This window comes from Salvelinus alpinus, chromosome 4 (genome assembly GCF_045679555.1).
Source record: "Salvelinus alpinus chromosome 4, SLU_Salpinus.1, whole genome shotgun sequence".
NCBI classification, from domain to species: domain Eukaryota; kingdom Metazoa; phylum Chordata; class Actinopteri; order Salmoniformes; family Salmonidae; genus Salvelinus; species Salvelinus alpinus.
This window is the reverse complement of record NC_092089.1, coordinates 13,914,352-13,935,220: the sequence shown is the minus strand read 5'-3', so window position 1 is coordinate 13,935,220 and position 20,869 is coordinate 13,914,352. Positions and strand designations below refer to the sequence as shown.

Sequence of the window (20,869 nt, the reverse complement as noted above, 5' to 3'; positions counted from 1 at the left end):
GTAACCTGGAAACCTAGTCCCCTCTGGTAACCTGGTCCCCTGGTAACCTGGAAACATAGTCCCCTCTGGTAACCTAGTCCCCTCTGGTAACCTAGTCCCCTCTGGTAACCTGGAAACCTAGTCCCCTGGTAACCTAGTCCCCTCTGGTAACCTAGTCCCCTCTGGTAACCTGGTAACCTAGTCCCCTCTGGTAACCTGGAAACCTAGTCCCCTCTGGTAACCTGGTCCCCTCTGGTAACCTGGAAACCTAGTCCCCTGGTAACCTGGAAACCTAGTCCCCTGGTAACCTGGAAACCTAGTCCCCTCTGGTAACCTAGTCCCCTCTGGTAACCTAGTCCCCTCTGGTAACCTAGTCCCCTGGTAACCTAGTCCCCTCTGGTAACCTGGTCCCCTGGTAACCTGGAAACCTAGTCCCCTGGTAACCTAGTCCCCTCTGGTAACCTGGAAACCTAGTCCTCTGGTAACCTGGAAACCTAGTCACCTCTGGTAACCTGGAAACCTAGTCCCCTCTGGTAACCTGGAAACCTAGTCCCCTCTGGTAACCTAGTCCCCTCTGGTAACCTGGAAACCTAGTCCCCTGGTAACCTAGTCCCCTCTGGTAACCTGGAAACCTAGTCCCCTCTGGTAACCTGGAAACCTAGTCCCCTGGTAACCTAGTCCCCTCTGGTAACCTGGAAACCTAGTCCCCTCTGGTAACCTGGAAACCTAGTCCCCTGGTAACCTAGTCCCCTCTGGTAACCTGGAAACCTAGTCCCCTCTGGTAACCTGATCTGTTGGTTGCTCTTGCCAACTCCGTTGCTGTCATTGCCATGACAATGATTTGGTATGACGCCATAAACAGACTGGCACTCGGACTAAGTCCCCGGCGGTAGAACCTGTAAAGGCATCTTCATCATAATCGACCCACAAAACCTGACGTTAGTGAACCACATTAGATGATATAGGGAAACAAATTAAACCTTATTTTTAATAATGGTATATAAAAACAAAACACATTGAAATAATTGCATACCTACCACCTGAATCCAGTAGGGTACAGCTACTATACATGCACCATTTATTTTAGACTCTTGCCATTCACAAATGTATCTGTCAATCACTACACTCTGAGAATTAGTGGTGACTCGATGAACCCTGTAGTTCCTCAAGAACCTATGCATATCCCAAAGTTGGAATAGTTTCCGCTTTATAACTGTATTTAAATCAGCCATGTTAATATTATTAATAGTATATTAGAATATTTAATATGCATAAATATTCAAGGAACATTTTAAATTGCAGTGTACTAACTTAACATGAACAGGATTGACATTTACGCTAACGGGTGACCAAAAATAACTATCTGGAAGCCATGCCTCCAATAAGCCAATTTGTAAGTCGCTCTGGATAAGAGCGTCTGCTAAATGACTTAAATGTAAATGTAAGCCACGCCTTCAATCTGATAGGCTGCCACCTCTACAATATATAATTAAAAAGGTTAAAAAAAAGAACTCCTAGCATCACAAAAATGATCCGGTTTGAATCTTTACGTAGGAGTTCCTCGACGTCCCTTTTCAGAGGGGTTTCTCGAGGAACCTTTTTCAAATGTAAACGTCCCGCCGGTGTGGCAAACAGAAAGGTTCTTCCAGACACCTTTACCTTTAAGAGTGTATAATGTCTTGTCATTCAGGCCCCACCGTTCTAGCAACAACAAAAATTGATGGGGGATGCCTGTTTTGCATGTTATTTTGGCATTAATACGTGTCACATAACAATTTGAAAACAATGTAAAAAATAAAATAAAAAACACACAAAAACCCCCAAACAATTGAGTTAATAAAGCCACATACAAAGTTGGTCTCTTTTTTGCTTTCTTGAGTAAGGCAGGTCCAAAATGCAGGTGTTTCAGGCTTGCTCAGTGCTTTATGTGGTGGGGCAGCCAGCGGAAAATACAGAGCTTAGGGGTTGGTAATGTTCTCTAGTTGCGCTGTGATTGGCTCAGTGTTCTATCACTCATGGGGACACTACGTCACCTCAAAATCTAAGGGTAGAGCTTGAAAATTCAAGCCCCTTGGGTGTTGCCATAGAGTTACATTAGAAGTGTCCATCCAAGAAGGCTCAAGGTCATTGGCCACAGATAAAATTCCGTCAAATCACGTTATATCTAAAGCAGCTTTGATTGGACTGATCATGTCAACATCATACTTTCACAATCTTAGCTAGCAAGCTAGCAGTCATCATCATGAATCAAGTCGACAATCTACTGGCAAATCATTTTTAATCCTTTTCATATGAAGATAAATAATTCAGAGAAATTATAGATAAAATGTACTGGTGCTCATCGGCCATTGGACATAAACATTACACAAGATGGAAATCGCAAATTCAACAATGAGTGGTTTAGAAGGAATCAGTGACTAACTGCAATCATTGCAAAGCAATCACTAGCCCGCTATTCAGTGCAGTGGCTGTGTGGTCCCAAGTCTGGGTTTAAGGGTCTCTTTTCCAAGCTTAAAAGGATAAACATTCCACATTGACCATGCTGTCAATCCAGCATGACTTCTGCTGCTTTCAAAACAACTGGATACTCAGAACTGGGAAATCAGATTTCAGTGAGTTCAAGACAACTGGGAATTCGGGGGGAAAAAACGAGCTCCGACTGGGAAATAAAAGTTTTGAACGGTCATCCAAGTCGGAAAGTCAGGCCTCTTTCTAGAGCTCCGACCTGAAGATCACTGACGTCATCATGATTCAAACTAGTTTTTTTCTCCCAGAGTTCCCAGTTGTCTTGAAAGCAACATAAATCCAGAGAATACCAGACTTTGATGACCAAGTTTGATGACAAAATTTGCCCACGAAGGACCATCGCACCACATTCCTGTTCAAGTGAGCACTGCACAACAAGGTGAGTCCAAAAATGTATTGTACGCTGCTTCATAAATGATGTAATGTGCCAGGGAGATATGCACTGTAGCTAAGAAAGTAATACTAAGTGTATGTTGTGTAGTTAGCTGTTAGTAGCCCATGTCCCTCACCCTAATTTGGCCTATCTTCAGCTCTTAAATTTTGCCTTCTGTTCTGACTTGATGGTGTCCATGTAGCCTGTAGCCTGTCTTAAAGAAATGTCATCATCCAATATTGTAAGAGCTTTCATTGTCTGCTTATATGCCACCTTTATTTATCCTACGGTTCTGACTTGGTGCACAGGGAGAACACTGTAAGAACTTCTGAATTCTGTCGCTGTACATTTCTAAAGTGTTGAACAAATAGTTATATTGACTAAGTCCGTCCTAGCTCGCTCATTAATGTCTTATCCGAAATGACAGATTGCCTCTTATCCGCTCGTTGTCCCATTATGCCATAGTTTGTACATCTCAATTGAAACCACATTTGTTTAAGCAAGTCAGCCATATCAGCTATGATTTTTTTAAAGGCAGTAAATGAGGCTGAATGAACTGTTTCGCTGCCAGACAAGGCTCCGCTGATAACCAGGTGTAGCAGTGGTAAGGTGTTGGGACTCTGCTGATAACCAGGTGTAACAATGGTAAGGTGTTGGGACTCTGCTGATAACCAGGTGTAACAGTGGTAAGGTGTTGGGACTCTGCTGTTGGGACTGCTGTTGAGACTCTGCTGTTGGGACAGCTTTATGTAGGCCCTAACACGTTTGTGGGCACTGTTTGTCACCGTTATAGTGCAATTAATGTATTGTTTAGTGTTGTGGGTTTGCTGGCGTGCATCGCAAAAAATATAAAAATCTTTGCCCCACCAAGATTTACATGCTAAAATCACCACTGATAATGATTGGGGATTTCAATTAGTGAGGCAAGGACTGCATTTAAATTTTTCCCAGAGTGCACTTGTTCCCTTTGTAAAAAACAATTTATGACTCCATTGGGATTGACTGTAAAGTAATGTCATTAAAATGATGTGAATGGCAGTGAAAACAGTATAAAATGACAGAAGTTCCCTCTGGGGAAAAATGTAGTAATTCCATTCTATTCTAATTAACGATTTTGAAATAGGCCACAGAAACGAGTTACTTCTCACAAAGTTAATTATGTTCCAACACCCCCCCCTGTAATTGAAAGGGCAATGTCTAGTCTCGTCAGCATGATTAAATAAGGAAATCATAAAAAGTGCATTTGAGACCAATGCTGACTGGTGTCCATTGAGCCACTTTTGATCCCTAATGGCTGGCTAGTAGCATCGGAGGTCATTCAGGCTCAATAACACTGAAGGAAACTGACATCCACCCGTAGATATGGTATGTCAATGTGAGGTACTGATTCACCAGACACTTAGCAGCACCCGTGGCACATCACTTTAACACAACAATATTGTAAAGACCATCTACTCTGTTACTTTTGGTCCCTGAACCTTGAAGGGTGGGGAGGGAGCGGGGAGAGAGGGGGGAGGGAAGAGAAGGGGAGGGAGGGAACGGGAGGTAGGGGGAGGGAGGGAACGGGAGGTAGGGAACGGGAGGTAGGGAGGGAGGGAAGGGTGGGAGGGAGGGAAGGGGTGGGGAGGGAAGGGTGGGAGGGAGGGAAGGGGTAGGGGAGGAAGGGAGGAGGGAGGGAAGGGGGAGGGAAGGAGGGAGGGAGGTAGGGAGGGAGGGTAGTGAGGTAGGGGAGGGAGGGAAGGGGTAGGGGAGGGAGGAGAGGGAAGGAGGGAGGGAGGGGAGGGAAAGGGAGGGAGGGTTGGCCCTTGTTTGAAAGAACAGCTTCTCTATAGATAGAGGTCAGAGGAGAGCAGCTGGAGAGGAGAGATGGAGCTCTGCTATCTGAGGTTAGCCTAGCATACCTAGCTAGCTGCACTCACAGGTGCTCTGGGTGACTCTGTAGACAGGAGATCATTTCCTGTACCGGCTTGCCCTCGAAACAGATCTGATACACTGCCACAAACAGAGGGAACCTGGGAAAGACACAACAGAATGACACAAGAGTTAAAATGGAAGGATACAACCACCTCTCTCTCTCTCCCATCATTAGATCAAGTCTGGGCTCATGGCTGGGACCACAGGGTAATACAGGTGTGATGGGTGACAGACTACATTTGTCTAGGTACTGTACCTGGATCGATCAGAGAGAGAGAGAGAGAGAGAGAGAGAAAGAGAGAGAGAGAGGAAGACAGAAAGGGACTCACTTATCCACCAGTCCCTTCTGTTTGAGGATGTGGTAGACTTCAGCTGAGGTAGCAGGACCCTGGAGCTTCTGTCCATTCAACATCTCCTGCTCCAGGACCTCAATAGTCTAGCAGGGAGGCACATACAGGACATATTACCATGTATCTGTGTAGGAGTTAGGCCTATACTGTTTACATTGCCATGGGGGTGGTGTAACGTTGACATGGAGTGGTGTAATGTTGTCATGGGGTGGTGTAACGTTGTCATGGGGTGGTGTAACGTTGACATGGGGTGGTGTAACGTTGACATGGAGTGGTGTAATGTTGTCATGGGGTGGTGTAACGTTGTCATGGGGTGGTGTAACGTTGACATGGGGTGGTGTAACGTTGACATGGGGTGGTGTAACGTTGTCATGGGGTGGTGTAACGTTGCCGTGTCGTAACGTTGACACGGGGTGGTGTAACGTTGACACGGGGTGGTGTAACGTTGCCATGGGGTGGTGTAACGTTGACACGGGGTGGTGGAACGTTGCCGTGTCGTAACGTTGACACGGGGTGGTGTAACATAGCCACGGGGTGGTGTAACGTTGCCACAGGGTGGTGTAACGTTGGGCGTTGGTCCGGGGTGGTGTAACGTTGGGCGTTGGTCCGGGGTGGTGTAACGTTGGCCGTTTGTCCGGGGTGGTGTAACGTTGGGCGTTGACACGGGGTGGTGTAACGTTGGGCGTTGGTCCGGGGTGGTGTAACGTTGGGCGTTGGTCCGGGGTGGTGTAACGTTGGGCGTTGGTCCGGGGTGGTGTAACGTTGGGCGTTGGTCCGGGGTGGTGTAACGTTGGGCGTTGCCACGGGGTGGTGTAACGTTGGGCGTTGGTCCGGGGTGGTGTAACGTTGGGCGTTGCCACGGGGTGGTGTAACATTGTGGTGTAACGTTGACACGGGGGGGTGTAACGTTGGGCGTTAGTCCTTACCTTCCCTGTCTTGGCGAAGGCCTCGGCCACGCGGCGGTTACGTCCTCCATAGCAGGTAGTGATGAGGTCAGCCACGCCACAGCTCTCCAGGAAGGTTGCAGAGGAGACGACGCCATCTTTACTGAAGAGCTTAGCGAAGGCTATCATCTCCATCAGTCCCAGTCTGATTACCGCTGCCTTGGTGTTGTCCCCACACCTCAGCCCATCACAGAACCCTGCTCCAACCGCTACGATGTTCTGAGGGAGAGAGAGGAAAACATACAGGAAACAGGTTGTTACCACGTCATTACCATTTTACAATGGAAGTATCCATTTTACCATGCACACACACACCCCTACCATGCACACACACACCCCTACCATGCACACACACACCCCTACCGTGCACACACACACTACCGTGCACATACACACACACACTGGGGCGAGTACTTAAGAGTTACCTTCAGGGCTCCACAGAGCTCTACAGTGTATTAGAGTTACCTTCAGGGCTCCACAGAGCTCTACAGTGTATTAGAGTTACCTACAGGGCTCCACAGAGCTCTACAGTGTATTAGAGTTACCTTCAGGGCTCCACAGAGCTCTACAGTGTATTAGAGTTACCTACAGGGCTCCACAGAGTTCTACAGTGTATTAGAGTTCCCTACAGGGCTCCACAGAGCTCTACAGTGTATTAGAGTTCCCTACAGGGCTCCACAGAGCTCTACAGTGTATTCGAGTTACCTTCAGGGCTCCACAGAGTTCTACAGTGTATTAGAGTTCCCTTCAGGGCTCCACAGAGTTCTACAGTGTATTAGAGTTCCCTTCAGGGCTCCACAGAGTTCTACAGTGTATTAGAGTTCCCTACAGGGCTCCACAGAGTTCTACAGTGTATTAGAGTTACCTTCAGGGCTCCACAGAGCTATACAGTGTATTAGAGTTACCTACAGGGCTCCACAGAGTTCTACAGTGTATTAGAGTTCCCTACAGGGCTCCACAGAGCTCTACAGTGTATTAGAGTTACCTTCAGGGCTCCACAGAGTTCTACAGTGTATTAGAGTTCCCTACAGGGCTCCACAGAGCTCTACAGTGTATTAGAGTTACCTTCAGGGCTCCACAGAGTTCTACAGTGTATTAGAGTTACCTACAGGGCTCCACAGAGTTCTACAGTGTATTAGAGTTACCTACAGGGCTCCACAGAGTTCTACAGTGTATTAGAGTTACCTTCAGGGCTCCACAGAGCTCTACAGTGTATTAGAGTTACCTACAGGGCTCCACAGAGTTCTACAGTGTATTAGAGTTACCTTCAGGGCTCCACAGAGCTCTACAGTGTATTAGAGTTACCTTCAGGGCTCCACAGAGCTCTACAGTGTATTAGAGTTACCTTCAGGGCTCCACAGAGCTCTACAGTGTATTAGAGTTACCTACAGGGCTCCACAGAGCTCTACAGTGTATTAGAGTTACCTTCAGGGCTCTACAGTGTATTAGAGTTACCTTCAGAGCTCTACAGTGTATTAGAGTTACCTACAGGGCTCCACAGAGCTCTACAGTGTATTAGAGTTACCTTCAGGGCTCCACAGAGCTCTACAGTGTATTAGAGTTACCTTCAGGGCTCTACAGTGTATTAGAGTTACCTTCAGGGCTCCACAGAGCTCTACAGTGTATTAGAGTTACCTTCAGGGCTCTACAGTGTATTAGAGTTACCTTCAGAGCTCTACAGTGTATTAGAGTTACCTACAGGGCTCCACAGAGCTCTACAGTGTATTAGAGTTACCTTCAGGGCTCCACAGAGCTCTACAGTGTATTAGAGTTACCTTCAGGGCTCTACAGTGTATTAGAGTTACCTTCAGGGCTCCACAGAGCTCTACAGTGTATTATAGTTACCTTCAGGGCTCCACAGAGCTCTACAGTGTATTAGAGTTACCTACAGAGCTCTACAGTGTATTATAGTTACCTTCAGGGCTCTACAGAGCTCTACAGTGTATTAGAGTTACCTTCAGGGCTCCACAGAGCTCTACAGTGTATTAGAGTTACCTTCAGGGCTCTACAGAGCTCTACAGTGTATTAGAGTTACCTTCAGGGCTCCACAGAGCTCTACAGTGTATTAGAGTTACCTTCAGGGCTCTACAGAGCTCTACAGTGTATTATAGTTACCTTCAGGGCTCCACAGAGCTCTACAGTGTATTAGAGTTACCTTCAGGGCTCCACAGAGCTCTACAGTGTATTAGAGTTACCTACAGAGCTCTACAGTGTATTAGTTACCTTCAGGGCTCCACAGTGTATTAGTTACCTTCAGGGCTCCACAGTGTATTAGAGTTACCTACTGGGCTCTACAGTGTATTAGAGTTACCTTCAGAGCTCTACAGTGTATTAGAGTTACCTTCAGGGCTCCACAGAGCTCTACAGTGTATTAGAGTTACCTTCAGGGCTCCACAGAGCTCTACAGTGTATTAGAGTTACCTTCAGGGCTCCACAGAGCTCAACAGTGTCTGCATCGTCCACCACTGTGATCCTGAAGTTAGGAGTCTGCAGGAGCTCCTTGAAGAGCAGGCCGTTCTCCATGATCTTACTGCCTGGTAAAGCAACACGTTTTACATCCAACACATAGCCAGCCTATCACTCCACATCTCTGTCAAAGCTTTGTATTACTATCTGTCTCATTCCATATAGTTATTAAATAACTTCACAGCTTTGTTTTACATTCCTGTATACAAATGTCTATGTAATGATGTTGATAAATGATGCTGGGCGTATTCTTACCGATGGTGGTCTCACAGAACTTCTCTGCTGCCACCTCGTTGGCGATGTTAGCTCCCATTAGAACACTGACGTCGATAGCCATCTTCTCCCTGATTATGTCCGAGATGAGCTTCAGGCCCTCCGGACCCTCGTCTATTCCCTGTGGGGACAAGAGACAGCTACATGGTTCACTAGTGTTTCTCATTCCGTTTGTTTTACAGGGCAACGTGAGAGAACAGATCAAAGGAAGTGAGATATCTGAAAGACGACATTGAGAGAGAGGAGTGAGGAGGCAGCTAGTTCCTGTGGAGAGAGAGATGTCACTAGTGGTTAGTGAGAGGTGTCACTAGTGGTTAGTGGTTAGTGAGAGGTGTTACTAGTGGTTAGTGGTTAGTGAGAGGTGTTACTAGTGGTTAGTGGTTAGTGAGTGAGGTGTCACTAGTGGTTAGTGAGAGGTGTTACTAGTGGTTAGTGGTTAGTGAGAGGTGTTACTAGTGGTTAGTGAGAGGTGTCACTAGTGTTTAGTGGTTAGTGAGAGGTGTTACTAGTGGTTAGTGAGAGGTGTCACTAGTGTTTAGTGGTTAGTGAGAGGTGTTACTAGTGGTTAGTGGTTAGTGAGAGATGTTACTAGTGGTTAGTGGTTAGTGAGAGGTGTTACTAGTGGTTAGTGGTTAGTGAGAGGTGTTACTAGTGGTTAGTGGTTAGTGAGAGTGTCACTAGTGTTTAGTGGTTAGTGAGAGGTGTTACTAGTGGTTAGTGGTTAGTGAGAGGTGTCACTAGTGTTTAGTGGTTAGTGAGAGGTGTTACTAGTGGTTAGTGGTTAGTGAGAGGTGTTACTAGTGGTTAGTGAGAAGTGTTACTAGTGGTTAGTGGTTAGTGAGAGGTGTTACTAGTGTTTAGTGTTTAGTGGTTAATGGTTAGTGAGAGGTGTTACTAGTGGTTAGTGAGAGATGTCACTAGTGGTTAGTGAGAGATGTCACTAGTGTTTAGTGGTTAGTGAGAGATGTCACTAGTGTTTAGTGGTTAGTGGTTAGTGAGAGGTGTTACTAGTGTTTAGTGGTTAGTGAGAGATGTCACTAGTGTTTAGTGGTTAGTGGTTAGTGAGAGATGTCACTAGTGTTTAGTGGTTAGTGAGAGGTGTTACTAGTGTTTAGTGGTTAGTGAGAGGTGTTACTAGTGGTTAGTGAGAGGTGTTACTAGTGGTTAGTGGTTAGTGAGAGGTGTTACTAGTGGTTAGTGGTTAGTGAGAGGTGTTACTAGTGGTTAGTGGTTAGTGAGAGGTGTTACTAGTGGTTAGTGGTTAGTGAGAGGTGTCACTAGTGTTTAGTGGTTAGTGAGAGGTGTTACTAGTGGTTAGTGGTTAGTGAGAGATGTTACTAGTGGTTAGTGGTTAGTGAGAGATGTTACTAGTGTTTAGTGGTTAGTGAGAGGTGTTACTAGTGGTTAGTGAGAGATGTTACTAGTGTTTAGTGGTTAGTGAGAGGTGTTACTAGTGGTTAGTGAGAGGTGTTACTAATGGTTAGTGGTTAGTGAGAGGTGTTACTAGTGGTTAGTGGTTAGTGAGAGGTGTTACTAGTGGTTAGTGGTTAGTGAGAGGTGTTACTAGTGTTTAGTGGTTAGTGAGAGGTGTTACTAGTGGTTAGTGAGAGGTGTTACTAGTGTTTAGTGGTTAGTGAGAGGTGTCACTAGTGTTTAGTGGTTAGTGAGAGGTGTTACTAGTGGTTAGTGAGAGGTGTTACTAGTGGTTAGTGAGAGGTGTTACTAGTGGTTAGTGGTTAGTGAGAGGTGTTACTAGTGGTTAGTGGTTAGTGAGAGGTGTTACTAGTGTTTAGTGGTTAGTGAGAGGTGTCACTAGTGGTTAGTGTTTAGTGAGAGGTGTTACTAGTGTTTAGTGTTTAGTGAGAGTTGTCACTAGTGTTTAGTGGTTAGTGAGAGGTGTCACTAGTGGTTAGTGTTTAGTGAGAGGTGTTACTAGTGGTTAGTGAGAGATGTTACTAGTGTTTAGTGTTTAGTGAGAGGTGTTACTAGTGGTTAGTGGTTAGTGAGAGGTGTTACTAGTGGTTAGTGAGAGATGTTACTAGTGTTTAGTGTTTAATGGTTAGTGAGAGGTGTTACTAGTGGTTAGTGAGAGATGTTACTAGTGTTTAGTGTTTAATGGTTAGTGAGAGGTGTTACTAGTGGTTAGTGGTTAGTGAGAGGTGTTACTAGTGGTTAGTGGTTAGTGAGAGGTGTCACTAGTGTTTAGTGGTTAGTGAGAGGTGTCACTAGTGTTTAGTGGTTAGTGAGAGGTGTCACTAGTGGTTAGTGGTTAGTGAGAGGTGTTACTAGTGGTTAGTGAGAGGTGTCACTAGTGTTTAGTGGTTAGTGAGAGGTGTTACTAGTGTTTAATGGTTAGTGAGAGGTGTTACTAGTGTGTAATGGTTAGTGAGAGGTGTTACTAGTGGTTAGTGAGCGGTGTCACTAGTGTTTAGTGGATAGTGAGAGGTGTTACTAGTGTTTAATGGTTAGTGGTCAGTGAGAGGTGTTACTAGTGTTTAGTGGTTAGTGAGAGGTGTTACTAGTGTTTAGTGGTTAGTGAGAGATGTTACTAGTGTTTAGTGGTTAGTGAGAGATGTTACTAGTGTTTAATGGTTAGTGAGAGATGTTACTAGTGTTTAATGGTTAGTGAGAGGTGTTACTAGTGGTTAGTGAGAGGTGTTACTAGTGGTTAGTGGTTAGTGAGAGGTGTTACTAGTGGTTAGTGAGATATGTCACTAGTGTTTAGTGGTTAGTGAGAGGTGTCACTAGTGTTTAGTGGTTAGTGAGAGGTGTTACTAGTGTTTAGTGGTTAGTGAGAGATGTTACTAGTGTTTAGTGGTTAGTGAGAGGTGTTACTAGTGTTTAGTGGTTAGTGAGAGGTGTTACTAGTGGTTAGTGAGAGGTGTTACTAGTGGTTAGTGAGAGGTGTTACTAGTGGTTAGTGGTTAGTGAGAGATGTCACTAGTGTTTAGTGGTTAGTGAGAGGTGTCACTAGTGTTTAGTGGTTAGTGAGAGGTGTTACTAGTTGTTAGTGGTTAGTGAGAGGTGTTACTAGTGGTTAGTGAGAGGTGTTACTAGTGGTTAGTGGTTAGTGAGAGGTGTTACTAGTGGTTAGTGAGAGGTGTTACTAGTGGTTAGTGGTTAGTGAGAGGTGTTACTAGTGGTTAGTGAGAGGTGTTACTAGTGGTTAGTGGTTAGTGAGAGGTGTTACTAGTGGTTAGTGGTTAGTGAGAGATGTTACTAGTGGTTAGTGGTTAGTGAGAGGTGTTACTAGTGGTTAGTGGTTAGTGAGAGGTGTTACTAGTGTTTAGTGGTTAGTGAGAGGTGTTACTAGTGGTTAGTGGTTAGTGAGAGGTTACTAGTGTTTAGTGGTTAGTGAGAGGTGTCACTAGTGTTTAGTGGTTAGTGAGAGGTGTCACTAGTGTTTAGTGGTTAGTGAGAGGTTACTAGTGGTTAGTGGTTAGTGAGAGGTGTTACTAGTGGTTAGTGGTTAGTGAGAGGTGTTACTAGTGGTTAGTGGTTAGTGAGAGGTGTTACTAGTGGTTAGTGGTTAGTGAGAGGTGTTACTAGTGTTTAGTGAGAGGTGTTACTAGTGTTTAGTGGTTAGTGAGAGGTGTTACTAGTGGTTAGTGAGAGGTGTTACTAGTGTTTAGTGGTTAGTGAGAGATGTTACTAGTGTTTAGTGGTTAGTGAGAGGTGTCACTAGTGGTTAGTGGTTAGTGAGAGGTGTCACTAGTGGTTAGTGGTTAGTGAGAGGTGTCACTAGTGTTTAGTGGTTAGTGAGAGGTGTTACTAGTGTTTAGTGGTTAGTGAGAGGTGTCACTAGTGGTTAGTAAGAGGTGTCACTAGTGTTTAGTGGTTAGTGAGAGGTGTTACTAGTAATTAGTGGTTAGTGAGAGGTGTTACTAGTGGTTAGTGGTTAGTGAGAGGTGTCACTAGTGGTTAGTGAGAGGTGTCACTAGTGTTTAGTGGTTAGTGAGAGGTGTTACTAGTGTTTAGTGGTTAGTGAGAGGTGTTACTAGTGTTTAGTGGTTAGTGAGAGATGTTACTAGTGGTTAGTGGTTAGTGAGAGATGTTACTAGTGGTTAGTGGTTAGTGAGAGGTGTTACTAGTGGTTAGTGGTTAGTGAGAGGTGTTACTAGTGTTTAGTGGTTAGTGAGAGGTGTTACTAGTGGTTAGTGGTTAGTGAGAGGTGTCACTAGTGTTTAGTGGTTAGTGAGAGGTTACTAGTGTTTAGTGGTTAGTGAGAGATGTCACTAGTGTTTAGTGGTTAGTGAGAGGTGTCACTAGTGTTTAGTGGTTAGTGAGAGGTGTTACTAGTGGTTAGTGGTTAGTGAGAGGTGTTACTAGTGGTTAGTGGTTAGTGAGAGGTGTTACTAGTGTTTAGTGGTTAGTGAGAGGTGTTACTAGTGTTTAGTGGTTAGTGAGAGGTGTTACTAGTGTTTAGTGGTTAGTGAGAGGTGTTACTAGTGGTTAGTGAGAGGTGTTGCTAGTGTTTAGTGGTTAGTGAGAGATGTTACTAGTGTTTAGTGGTTAGTGAGAGGTGTCACTAGTGGTTAGTGGTTAGTGAGAGGTGTCACTAGTGGTTAGTGGTTAGTGAGAGGTGTCACTCGTGTTTAGTGGTTAGTGAGAGGTGTTACTAGTAATTAGTGGTTAGTGAGAGGTGTTACTAGTGGTTAGTGAGAGGTGTCACTAGTGTTTAGTGGTTAGTGAGAGGTGTTACTAGTAATTAGTGGTTAGTGAGAGGTGTTACTAGTGGTTAGTGGTTAGTGAGAGGTGTCACTAGTGGTTAGTGAGAGGTGTCACTAGTGTTTAGTGGTTAGTGAGAGGTGTTACTAGTGTTTAGTGGTTAGTGAGAGGTGTTACTAGTGTTTAGTGGTTAGTGAGAGATGTTACTAGTGGTTAGTGGTTAGTGAGAGATGTTACTAGTGGTTAGTGAGAGGTGTTACTAGTTTTTAGTGAGAGGTGTTACTAGTGGTTAGTGGTTAGTGAGATATGTTACTAGTGGTTAGTGAGAGGTGTTACTAGTGTTTAGTGGTTAGTGAGAGGTGTTACTAGTGTTTAGTGGTTAGTGAGAGATGTTACTAGTGGTTAGTGGTTAGTGAGAGGTGTTACTAGTGGTTAGTGGTTAGTGAGAGGTGTTACTAGTGGTTAGTGGTTAGTGAGAGGTGTTACTAGTGTTTAGTGGTTAGTGAGAGGTGTTACTAGTGTTTAGTGGTTAGTGAGAGGTGTTACTAGTGTTTAGTGGTTAGTGAGAGGTGTCACTAGTGTTTAGTGGTTAGTGAGAGGTGTTACTAGTGGTTAGTGGTTAGTGAGAGGTGTTACTAGTGTTTAGTGGTTAGTGAGAGGTGTTACTAGTGTTTAGTGGTTAGTGAGAGGTGTTACTAGTGTTTAGTGGTTAGTGAGAGATGTTACTAGTGGTTAGTGAGAGGTGTTACTAGTGGTTAGTGGTTAGTGGTTAGTGAGAGGTGTTACTAGTGTTTAGTGGTTAGTGAGAGGTGTTACTAGTGTTTAGTGGTTAGTGAGAGATGTTACTAGTAGTTAGTGAGAGGTGTTACTAGTGTTTACTGGTTAGTGAGAGGTTACTAGTGGTTAGTGGTTAGTGAGAGGTGTTACTAGTGTTTAGTGGTTAGTGAGAGGTGTTACTAGTGTTTAGTGGTTAGTGAGAGATGTTACTAGTGTTTAGTGGTTAGTGAGAGGTGTTACTAGTGGTTAGTGGTTAATGAGAGGACAGACAGACAGACAGACAGACAGACAGACAGACACAAACAGAGAGACAGACAGAAAGCACAGACACAAACAGAGAGACAGACAGAGAGACAGGACAGACAGAGAGACAGGACAGACAGACAGACAGACAGACAGACAGACAGACAGACAGCAGTAGATCCAGAGTTAACGACTCTACTCCCTCTGATATTAGCCTACTCTCTCCTGCTGACACTAACTCAATCTAGGACAGAGATGGGAGTACCGAGAGGAGAGCATACCATGTCCCCGCAAACATCACTCTTGAAATATTCAAACATCATAAGCCAGACGTGGGAGTTCAGCTGCCTTGGAGAGAGACAGAACCAGCTGGTGACAGAAACAAACTAGGCCAAGCCAAGGCCCTGTGGACTCGTTTTCTACACACACACTGACACACAGAGTACAAACACTTCCTGAATAACTAGAACTCTGCAGAAGTAGTTGTAACTGATTGAAGACTAGACATTAATAGTCAGTAGAGAGAGACTAGGCTGAATAACTAGAACTCTGCAGAAGTAGTTGTAACTGATTGAAGACTAGGCATTAATACATTAATAGTCAGTAGACAGAGAGAGTAGGCTGAATAAGAGAGAGTAGCCTATTAAATTAATCCCAACACAATAATAGTCTGATTACATTCTTGGAGAGCGGGAAGACTGTCCTCTCCAAAAAAACTAATGAGCCTGTAGTTAATTATGTAGTAATAGTTTTACAAGCCTCTCCACTAAAATAAAGCTTCTCAGAATCCCCTGGCTTCTTGACCACACAAATCCCTCTTTACAAAGGCCCTGCTCTGGCCCAATCCAGAGGTTTAAAACAAGGCCCTGTTCTGGCCCAATCCAGAGGTTTAATACAAGGCCCTGCTCTGGCCCAATCCAGAGGTTTAAAACAAGGCCCCGCTCTGGCCCAATCCAGAGGTTTAATACAAGGCCCCGCTCTGGCCCAATCCAGAGGTTTAAAACAAGGCCCTGTTCTGGCCCAATCCAGAGGTTTAAAACAAGGCCCCGCTCTGGCCCAATCCAGAGGTTTAAAACAAGGCCCTGCTCTGGCCCAATCCAGAGGTTTAATACAAGGCCCTGCTCTGGCCCAATCTAGAGGTTTAATACAAGGCCCCACTCTGGCCCAATCCAGAGGTTTAAAACAAGGCCCCACTCTGGCCCAATCCAGAGGTTTAATACAAGGCCCCACTCTGGCCCAATCCAGAGGTTTAATACAAGGCCCCGCTCTGGCCCAATCCAGAGGTTTAATACAAGGCCCCGCTCTGGCCCAATCCAGAGGTTTAATACAAGGCCCCACTCTGGCCCAATCCAGAGGTTTAAAACAAGGCCCTGCTCTGGCCCAATCCAGAGGTTTAATACAAGGCCCTGCTCTGGCCCAATCTAGAGGTTTAAAACAAGGACCCGCTCTGGCCCAATCTAGAGGTTTAATACAAGGCCCTTCTCTGGCCCAATCTAGAGGTTTAATACAAGGCCCTGCTCTGGCCCAATCCAGAGGTTTAATACAAGGCCCCACTCTGGCCCAATCCAGAGGTTTAAAACAAGGCCCCGCTCTGGCCCAATCCAGAGGTTTAATACAAGGCCCTGCTCTGGCCCAATCCAGAGGTTTAATACAAGGCCCTGCTCTGGCCCAATCTAGAGGTTTAAAACAAGGACCCGCTCTGGCCCAATCCAGAGGTTTAATACAAGGCCCTGCTCTGGCCCAATCCAGAGGTTTAAAACAAGGCCCTGCTCTGGCCCAATCTAGAGGTTTAAAACAAGGCCCTGCTCTGGCCCAATCCAGAGGTTTAATACAAGGCCCTGCTCTGGCCCAATCCAGAGGTTTAATACAAGGCCCCACTCTGGCCCAATCCAGAGGTTTAAAACAAGGCCCTGCTCTGGCCCAATCCAGAGGTTTAATACAAGGCCCTGCTCTGGCCCAATCTAGAGGTTTAAAACAAGGACCCGCTCTGGCCCAATCTAGAGGTTTAATACAAGGTCCTTCTCTGGCCCAATCTAGAGGTTTAATACAAGGCCCTGCTCTGGCCCAATCCAGAGGTTTAATACAAGGCCCCACTCTGGCCCAATCCAGAGGTTTAAAACAAGGCCCCGCTCTGGCCCAATCCAGAGGTTTAATACAAGGCCCTGCTCTGGCCCAATCCAGAGGTTTAATACAAGGCCCTGCTCTGGCCCAATCTAGAGGTTTAAAACAAGGACCCGCTCTGGCCCAATCCAGAGGTTTAATACAAGGCCCTGCTCTGGCCCAATCCAGAGGTTTAAAACAAGGCCCTGCTCTGGCCCAATCTAGAGGTTTAAAACAAGGCCCTGCTCTGGCCCAATCCAGAGGTTTAATACAAGGCCCTGCTCTGGCCCAATCCAGAGGTTTAATACAAGGCCCTGCTCTGGCCCAATCTAGAGGTTTAATACAAGGCCCTGCTCTGGCCCAATCCAGAGGTTTAATTAAAACAAAAAGGGGATAGAGAACCCTGATACAGCTATAAAGATGTTATAACTACATCATCTGATTTAAAAGATAGTTATTTTTAACTGCATAAATGTATGACAGATCTAGGTAGAGGAGGGCAGAGAGACCATATGAGCCATTAGCTAAATAATCTCTTGTGGACAGCCTACGTAAACATTCAGCATCTAACCAAATTACACAAGATTTTAGTTTTGTGGTTAATTGAGACATTTATAAATAGAACAACCGGTCAATAAACCCAATGGGTGGGTATATGACTACACCTGTCTGTATGTTTCCTACCCTGCTGTCACTGAGGTCAGGACAGGTAGTGTTTTCTACCCTGCTGTCACTGAGGTCAGGACAGGTAGTGTTTCCTACCCTGCTGTCACTGAGGTCAGGACAGGTAGTGTTTTCTACCCTGCTGTCACTGAGGTCAGGACAGGTAGGGTTTCCTACCCTGCTGTCACTGAGGTCAGGACAGGTAGTGTTTCCTACCCTGCTGTCACTGAGGTCAGGACAGGTAGTGTTTCCTACCCTGCTGTCACTGAGATCAGGACAGGTAGTGTTTTCTACCCTGCTGTCACTGTGGTCAGGACAGGTAGTGTTTTCTACCCTGCTGTCACTGAGGTCAGGACAGGTAGTGTTTTCTACCCTGCTGTCACTGAGGTCAGGACAGGTAGTGTTTTCTACCCTGCTGTCACTGAGGTCAGGAAAGGCAGTGTTTTCTACCCTGCTGTCACTGAGGTCAGGACAGGCAGTGTTTTCTACCCTGCTGTCACTGAGATCAGGACAGGTAGTGTTTTCTACCCTGCTGTCACTGAGGTCAGGACAGGTAGTGTTTTCTACCCTGCTGTCACTGAGGTCAGGACAGGTAGTGTTTTCTACCCTGCTGTCACTGAGATCAGGACAGGTAGACTGGACAGGGCTCCATATAGCCTTGTGAGGAGGAGGAGGACAGGGCTCCATATAGCCTTGTGAGGAGGAGGAGGACAGGGCTCCATACAGCCTTATGAGGAGGAGGACAGGGCTCCATACAGCCTTATGAGGAGGAGGAGGACAGGGCTCCATATAGCCTTATGAGGAGGAGGAGGACAGGGCTCCATATAGCCTTATGAGGAGGAGGAGGACAGGGCTCCATATAGCCTTGTGAGGAGGAGGAGGACAGGGCTCCATATAGCCTTATGAGGAGGAGGACAGGGCTCCATATAGCCTTAAGAGGAGGAGGACAGGGCTCCATATAGCCTTAAGAGGAGGAGGACAGGGCTCCATATAGCCTTATGAGGAGGAGGAGGACAGGGCTCCATATAGCCTTATGAGGAGGAGGAGGACAGGGCTCCATATAGCCTTATGAGGAGGAGGAGGACAGGGCTCCATATAGCCTTATGAGGAGGAGGAGGACAGGGCTCCATATAGCCTTATGAGGAGGAGGACAGGGCTCCATATAGCCTTATGAGGAGGAGGAGGACAGGGCTCCATATAGCCTTATGAAGAGGAGGAGGACAGGGCTCCATATAGCCTTATGAGGAGGAGGAGGACAGGGCTCCATATAGCCTTGTGAGGAGGAGGAGGACAGGGCTCCATATAGCCTTATGAGGAGGAGGAGGACAGGGCTCCATATAGCCTTATGAGGAGGAGGAGGACAGGGCTCCATATAGCCTTGTGAGGAGGAGGATGACAGGGCTCCATATAGCCTTATGAGGAGGAGGAGGACAGGGCTCCATATATCCTTATGAGGAGGAGGAGGACAGGGCTCCATATAGCCTTGTGGGCCCTTGTGTGTTCTAGCTTGCAGAGTAAACATAAGAGTAGGACGTTGGGCGGCGTGACTCTCTTACCTTAATGAGTGTGATTCCCCTGGCCTGGGAGGAGACACATCCCACCATCTCATCACACAGCTTCCGGATGAACTGGTGAGGAACCACGAACACTAGGAGGTCAGCCCCCTCAGCAGCATCCTGGAGCTGGGGTACAGCCACCTGGAGAGAGGGAAGGAGGGTGAGAGGGGGGGGGGGTGAGAGAGGGGGGGGTGAGAGAGAGGGTTAGAGAGAGAGAGAGAGAGAGAGAGAGAGAGAGAGAGAGAGAGAGAGAGAGAGAGAGAGAGAGAGAGAGAGAGAGAGAGAGAGAGAGAGAGAGAGAGAGAGAGAGAGAGAGAGAGAGAGAGAGAGAGAGAGAGAGGAGAGGAGAGAGGAGGGGGGTGGAGAGAGAGAGAGGGAAGGAGGGTGAGAGAGAGAGAGAGAGAGAGAGAGAGGGTGGGTGGGTGAGAAAGAGAGAGTGAGAGAGGGGGGGGGGGGGTTGGTGATGGTGTAAACTACTAGCTTTCAGTCTTTGTTTAAAGTCATTTCTGTTCAGACAGTCCTCTTACCACGTTGTCAGGCAGTTTGTATCCAGGCAGGTACTTGACATTCTCATGGTCTGTGTTAATGATGTCTGTGAGATTCCTGCCGTTCACCTTCTCCTCAAACACCCACATCTTGACTGTGGTGGCGAAACGCTGCAGGGTCTGAGCATTACTGCCGATTATCCTGGCAATGGCTGAACCCCTGTAGGGAAGAAGAACCATTGATGTACATTACACTTCTCTACAATATACCATTTACCATCGTCCTGTGGCAAGAGACAATAGCAAAAACAATCAAAATTACTATCTTAACTGTTCACCATTATTTTAGAATGGATAACCTATACTATTCTGTCTTGTCCTTTGTCAAGAATTCGCTCATGTCATAAACATTATCCTTTAAACATTATGCTACAGAAATGCATTGTAGTCGCCTCAACATAAGTGGATTCAAAAACCCACGTTGCTCTGTGCTCGTGTTCTCCTTGACAACAATGTAACGTCGATGTTATACAATGGAGCCGCGCTCGCCTCTGCGCCAGAGAGAGAGATGTACCTACATTGTAAGAGACAGACACGGGCAGCTAATGCTGCTCCAGCTAACCAGCTAGCCCAGTAACATCTATCTGACCATCTCTGTAGATTGCACGGCATGTTGCCTGTCATCGATAGGAGCAACAGTGATCATTGACGGTGCCTCAACTCACCAGTTTCCAGAGCCGACAATGCACACTTTCAGAGGCGATGCCATTAGAGATGTTAACTATACGCTTCTGGAGAAGAAACCGTTAAAAATGTATTGATTTCGAAAATATAGGTAACTAGTGACAGATGATATGGGGAGTGGATTTATGGAGAGGAGACAGGAGAGCGCCGCTAGGCTACTACAGACTGGACTAGTGAAAATTACGTCACCAAGGAGATGCCGCACTGGAGGATTCTGGGATTTCGAGTTTTTTAAATGTTTGTTACAATTAGCAGATAGAAGTTGATTAGCCTATTGCAGATGTCTGTCCGCTGATAAATTGCAAGACAAATGTTTGCAATGTTAACTAATGTCTCTTTTCTGGAAGAAATTCACGAAGAATATTAATTGAATAGCCTTACATTTTCATATCAAATAGGCTAAATGACATAGTCCTATTTTGAACCTATTCGAAATGAAATATTGCGAATCCCACACATCATGCATGTACGTTGAGATCCTTGTGTGTGTGGTGAATAAGTTGTGGTGAATCCGTGGGTTTTCGGCGATGATGCAGATAGCCCTGTATTCTAGAGGTACATCGGTGTCGTGGTTGGCTGGCAGTCAAAGGGAGTGACCATCCCGGGATTTCCAGTAGAAAAAAAACGCAGAAACGTCAGAGCCACACACCAACACCGCAGCAAGACACGGAATACCCCTCTTCTCTCCTCTTCTTCTCTCCTCTCCTCCTCTTCTTCTCTCAGCATAAATCAGTCAGTACGGGGTCCATATTCTCCAAGAAGCTGCACTAACAGAGAATGTGGTTATCACCCTGTTCTGGAATCTCCA

The 20,869-nt window shown here is 46.0% G+C and overlaps 3 protein-coding genes across 3 annotated transcripts in view; 1 reads left to right on the top strand and 2 right to left on the bottom strand.

The window, feature by feature from the left end:
• Positions 1-20,869, top strand: part of LOC139572879 (palmitoyltransferase ZDHHC3-A-like) — a 255,214-nt gene that overhangs the window by 59,510 nt on the left and 174,835 nt on the right. The gene's annotated exons all lie outside the window — the stretch shown is intronic.
• The window catches only part of LOC139572876 (lysophosphatidylcholine acyltransferase 1), a 280,718-nt gene that overhangs the window by 123,936 nt on the left and 135,913 nt on the right, over positions 1-20,869 (bottom strand). The gene's annotated exons all lie outside the window — the stretch shown is intronic.
• On the bottom strand, positions 4,628-20,441 carry gpd1l (glycerol-3-phosphate dehydrogenase 1 like). Its single transcript, XM_071395707.1, has 8 exons — positions 20,043-20,441; positions 19,360-19,537; positions 18,833-18,973; positions 8,808-8,946; positions 8,508-8,620; positions 6,069-6,305; positions 5,122-5,228; positions 4,628-4,890 (listed from the first exon to the last, which is right to left on the bottom strand). Exons 1-8 carry the CDS (start codon positions 20,084-20,086, stop codon positions 4,794-4,796), a joined length of 1,056 nt encoding a protein of 351 aa, XP_071251808.1. The 5' UTR covers positions 20,087-20,441; the 3' UTR covers positions 4,628-4,793.

What these genes read in the sequence shown, in the direction of transcription:
- gpd1l (XM_071395707.1), bottom strand. Translation starts at nt 20,086, where the DNA reads ATGGCATCGCCTCTGAAAGTGTGCATTGTCGGCTCTGGAAACTG. An exon ending in ATTGTCGGCTCTGGAAACTG is followed by an intron (nt 19,538 to 20,042) that starts GTGAGTTGAGGC and finishes TCTTCCCTACAG; the next exon opens with GGGTTCAGCCATTGCCAGGA. An exon ending in GGGGAATCACACTCATTAAG is followed by an intron (nt 8,947 to 18,832) that starts GTAAGAGAGTCA and finishes TTGTCCCCACAG; the next exon opens with GGAATAGACGAGGGTCCGGA.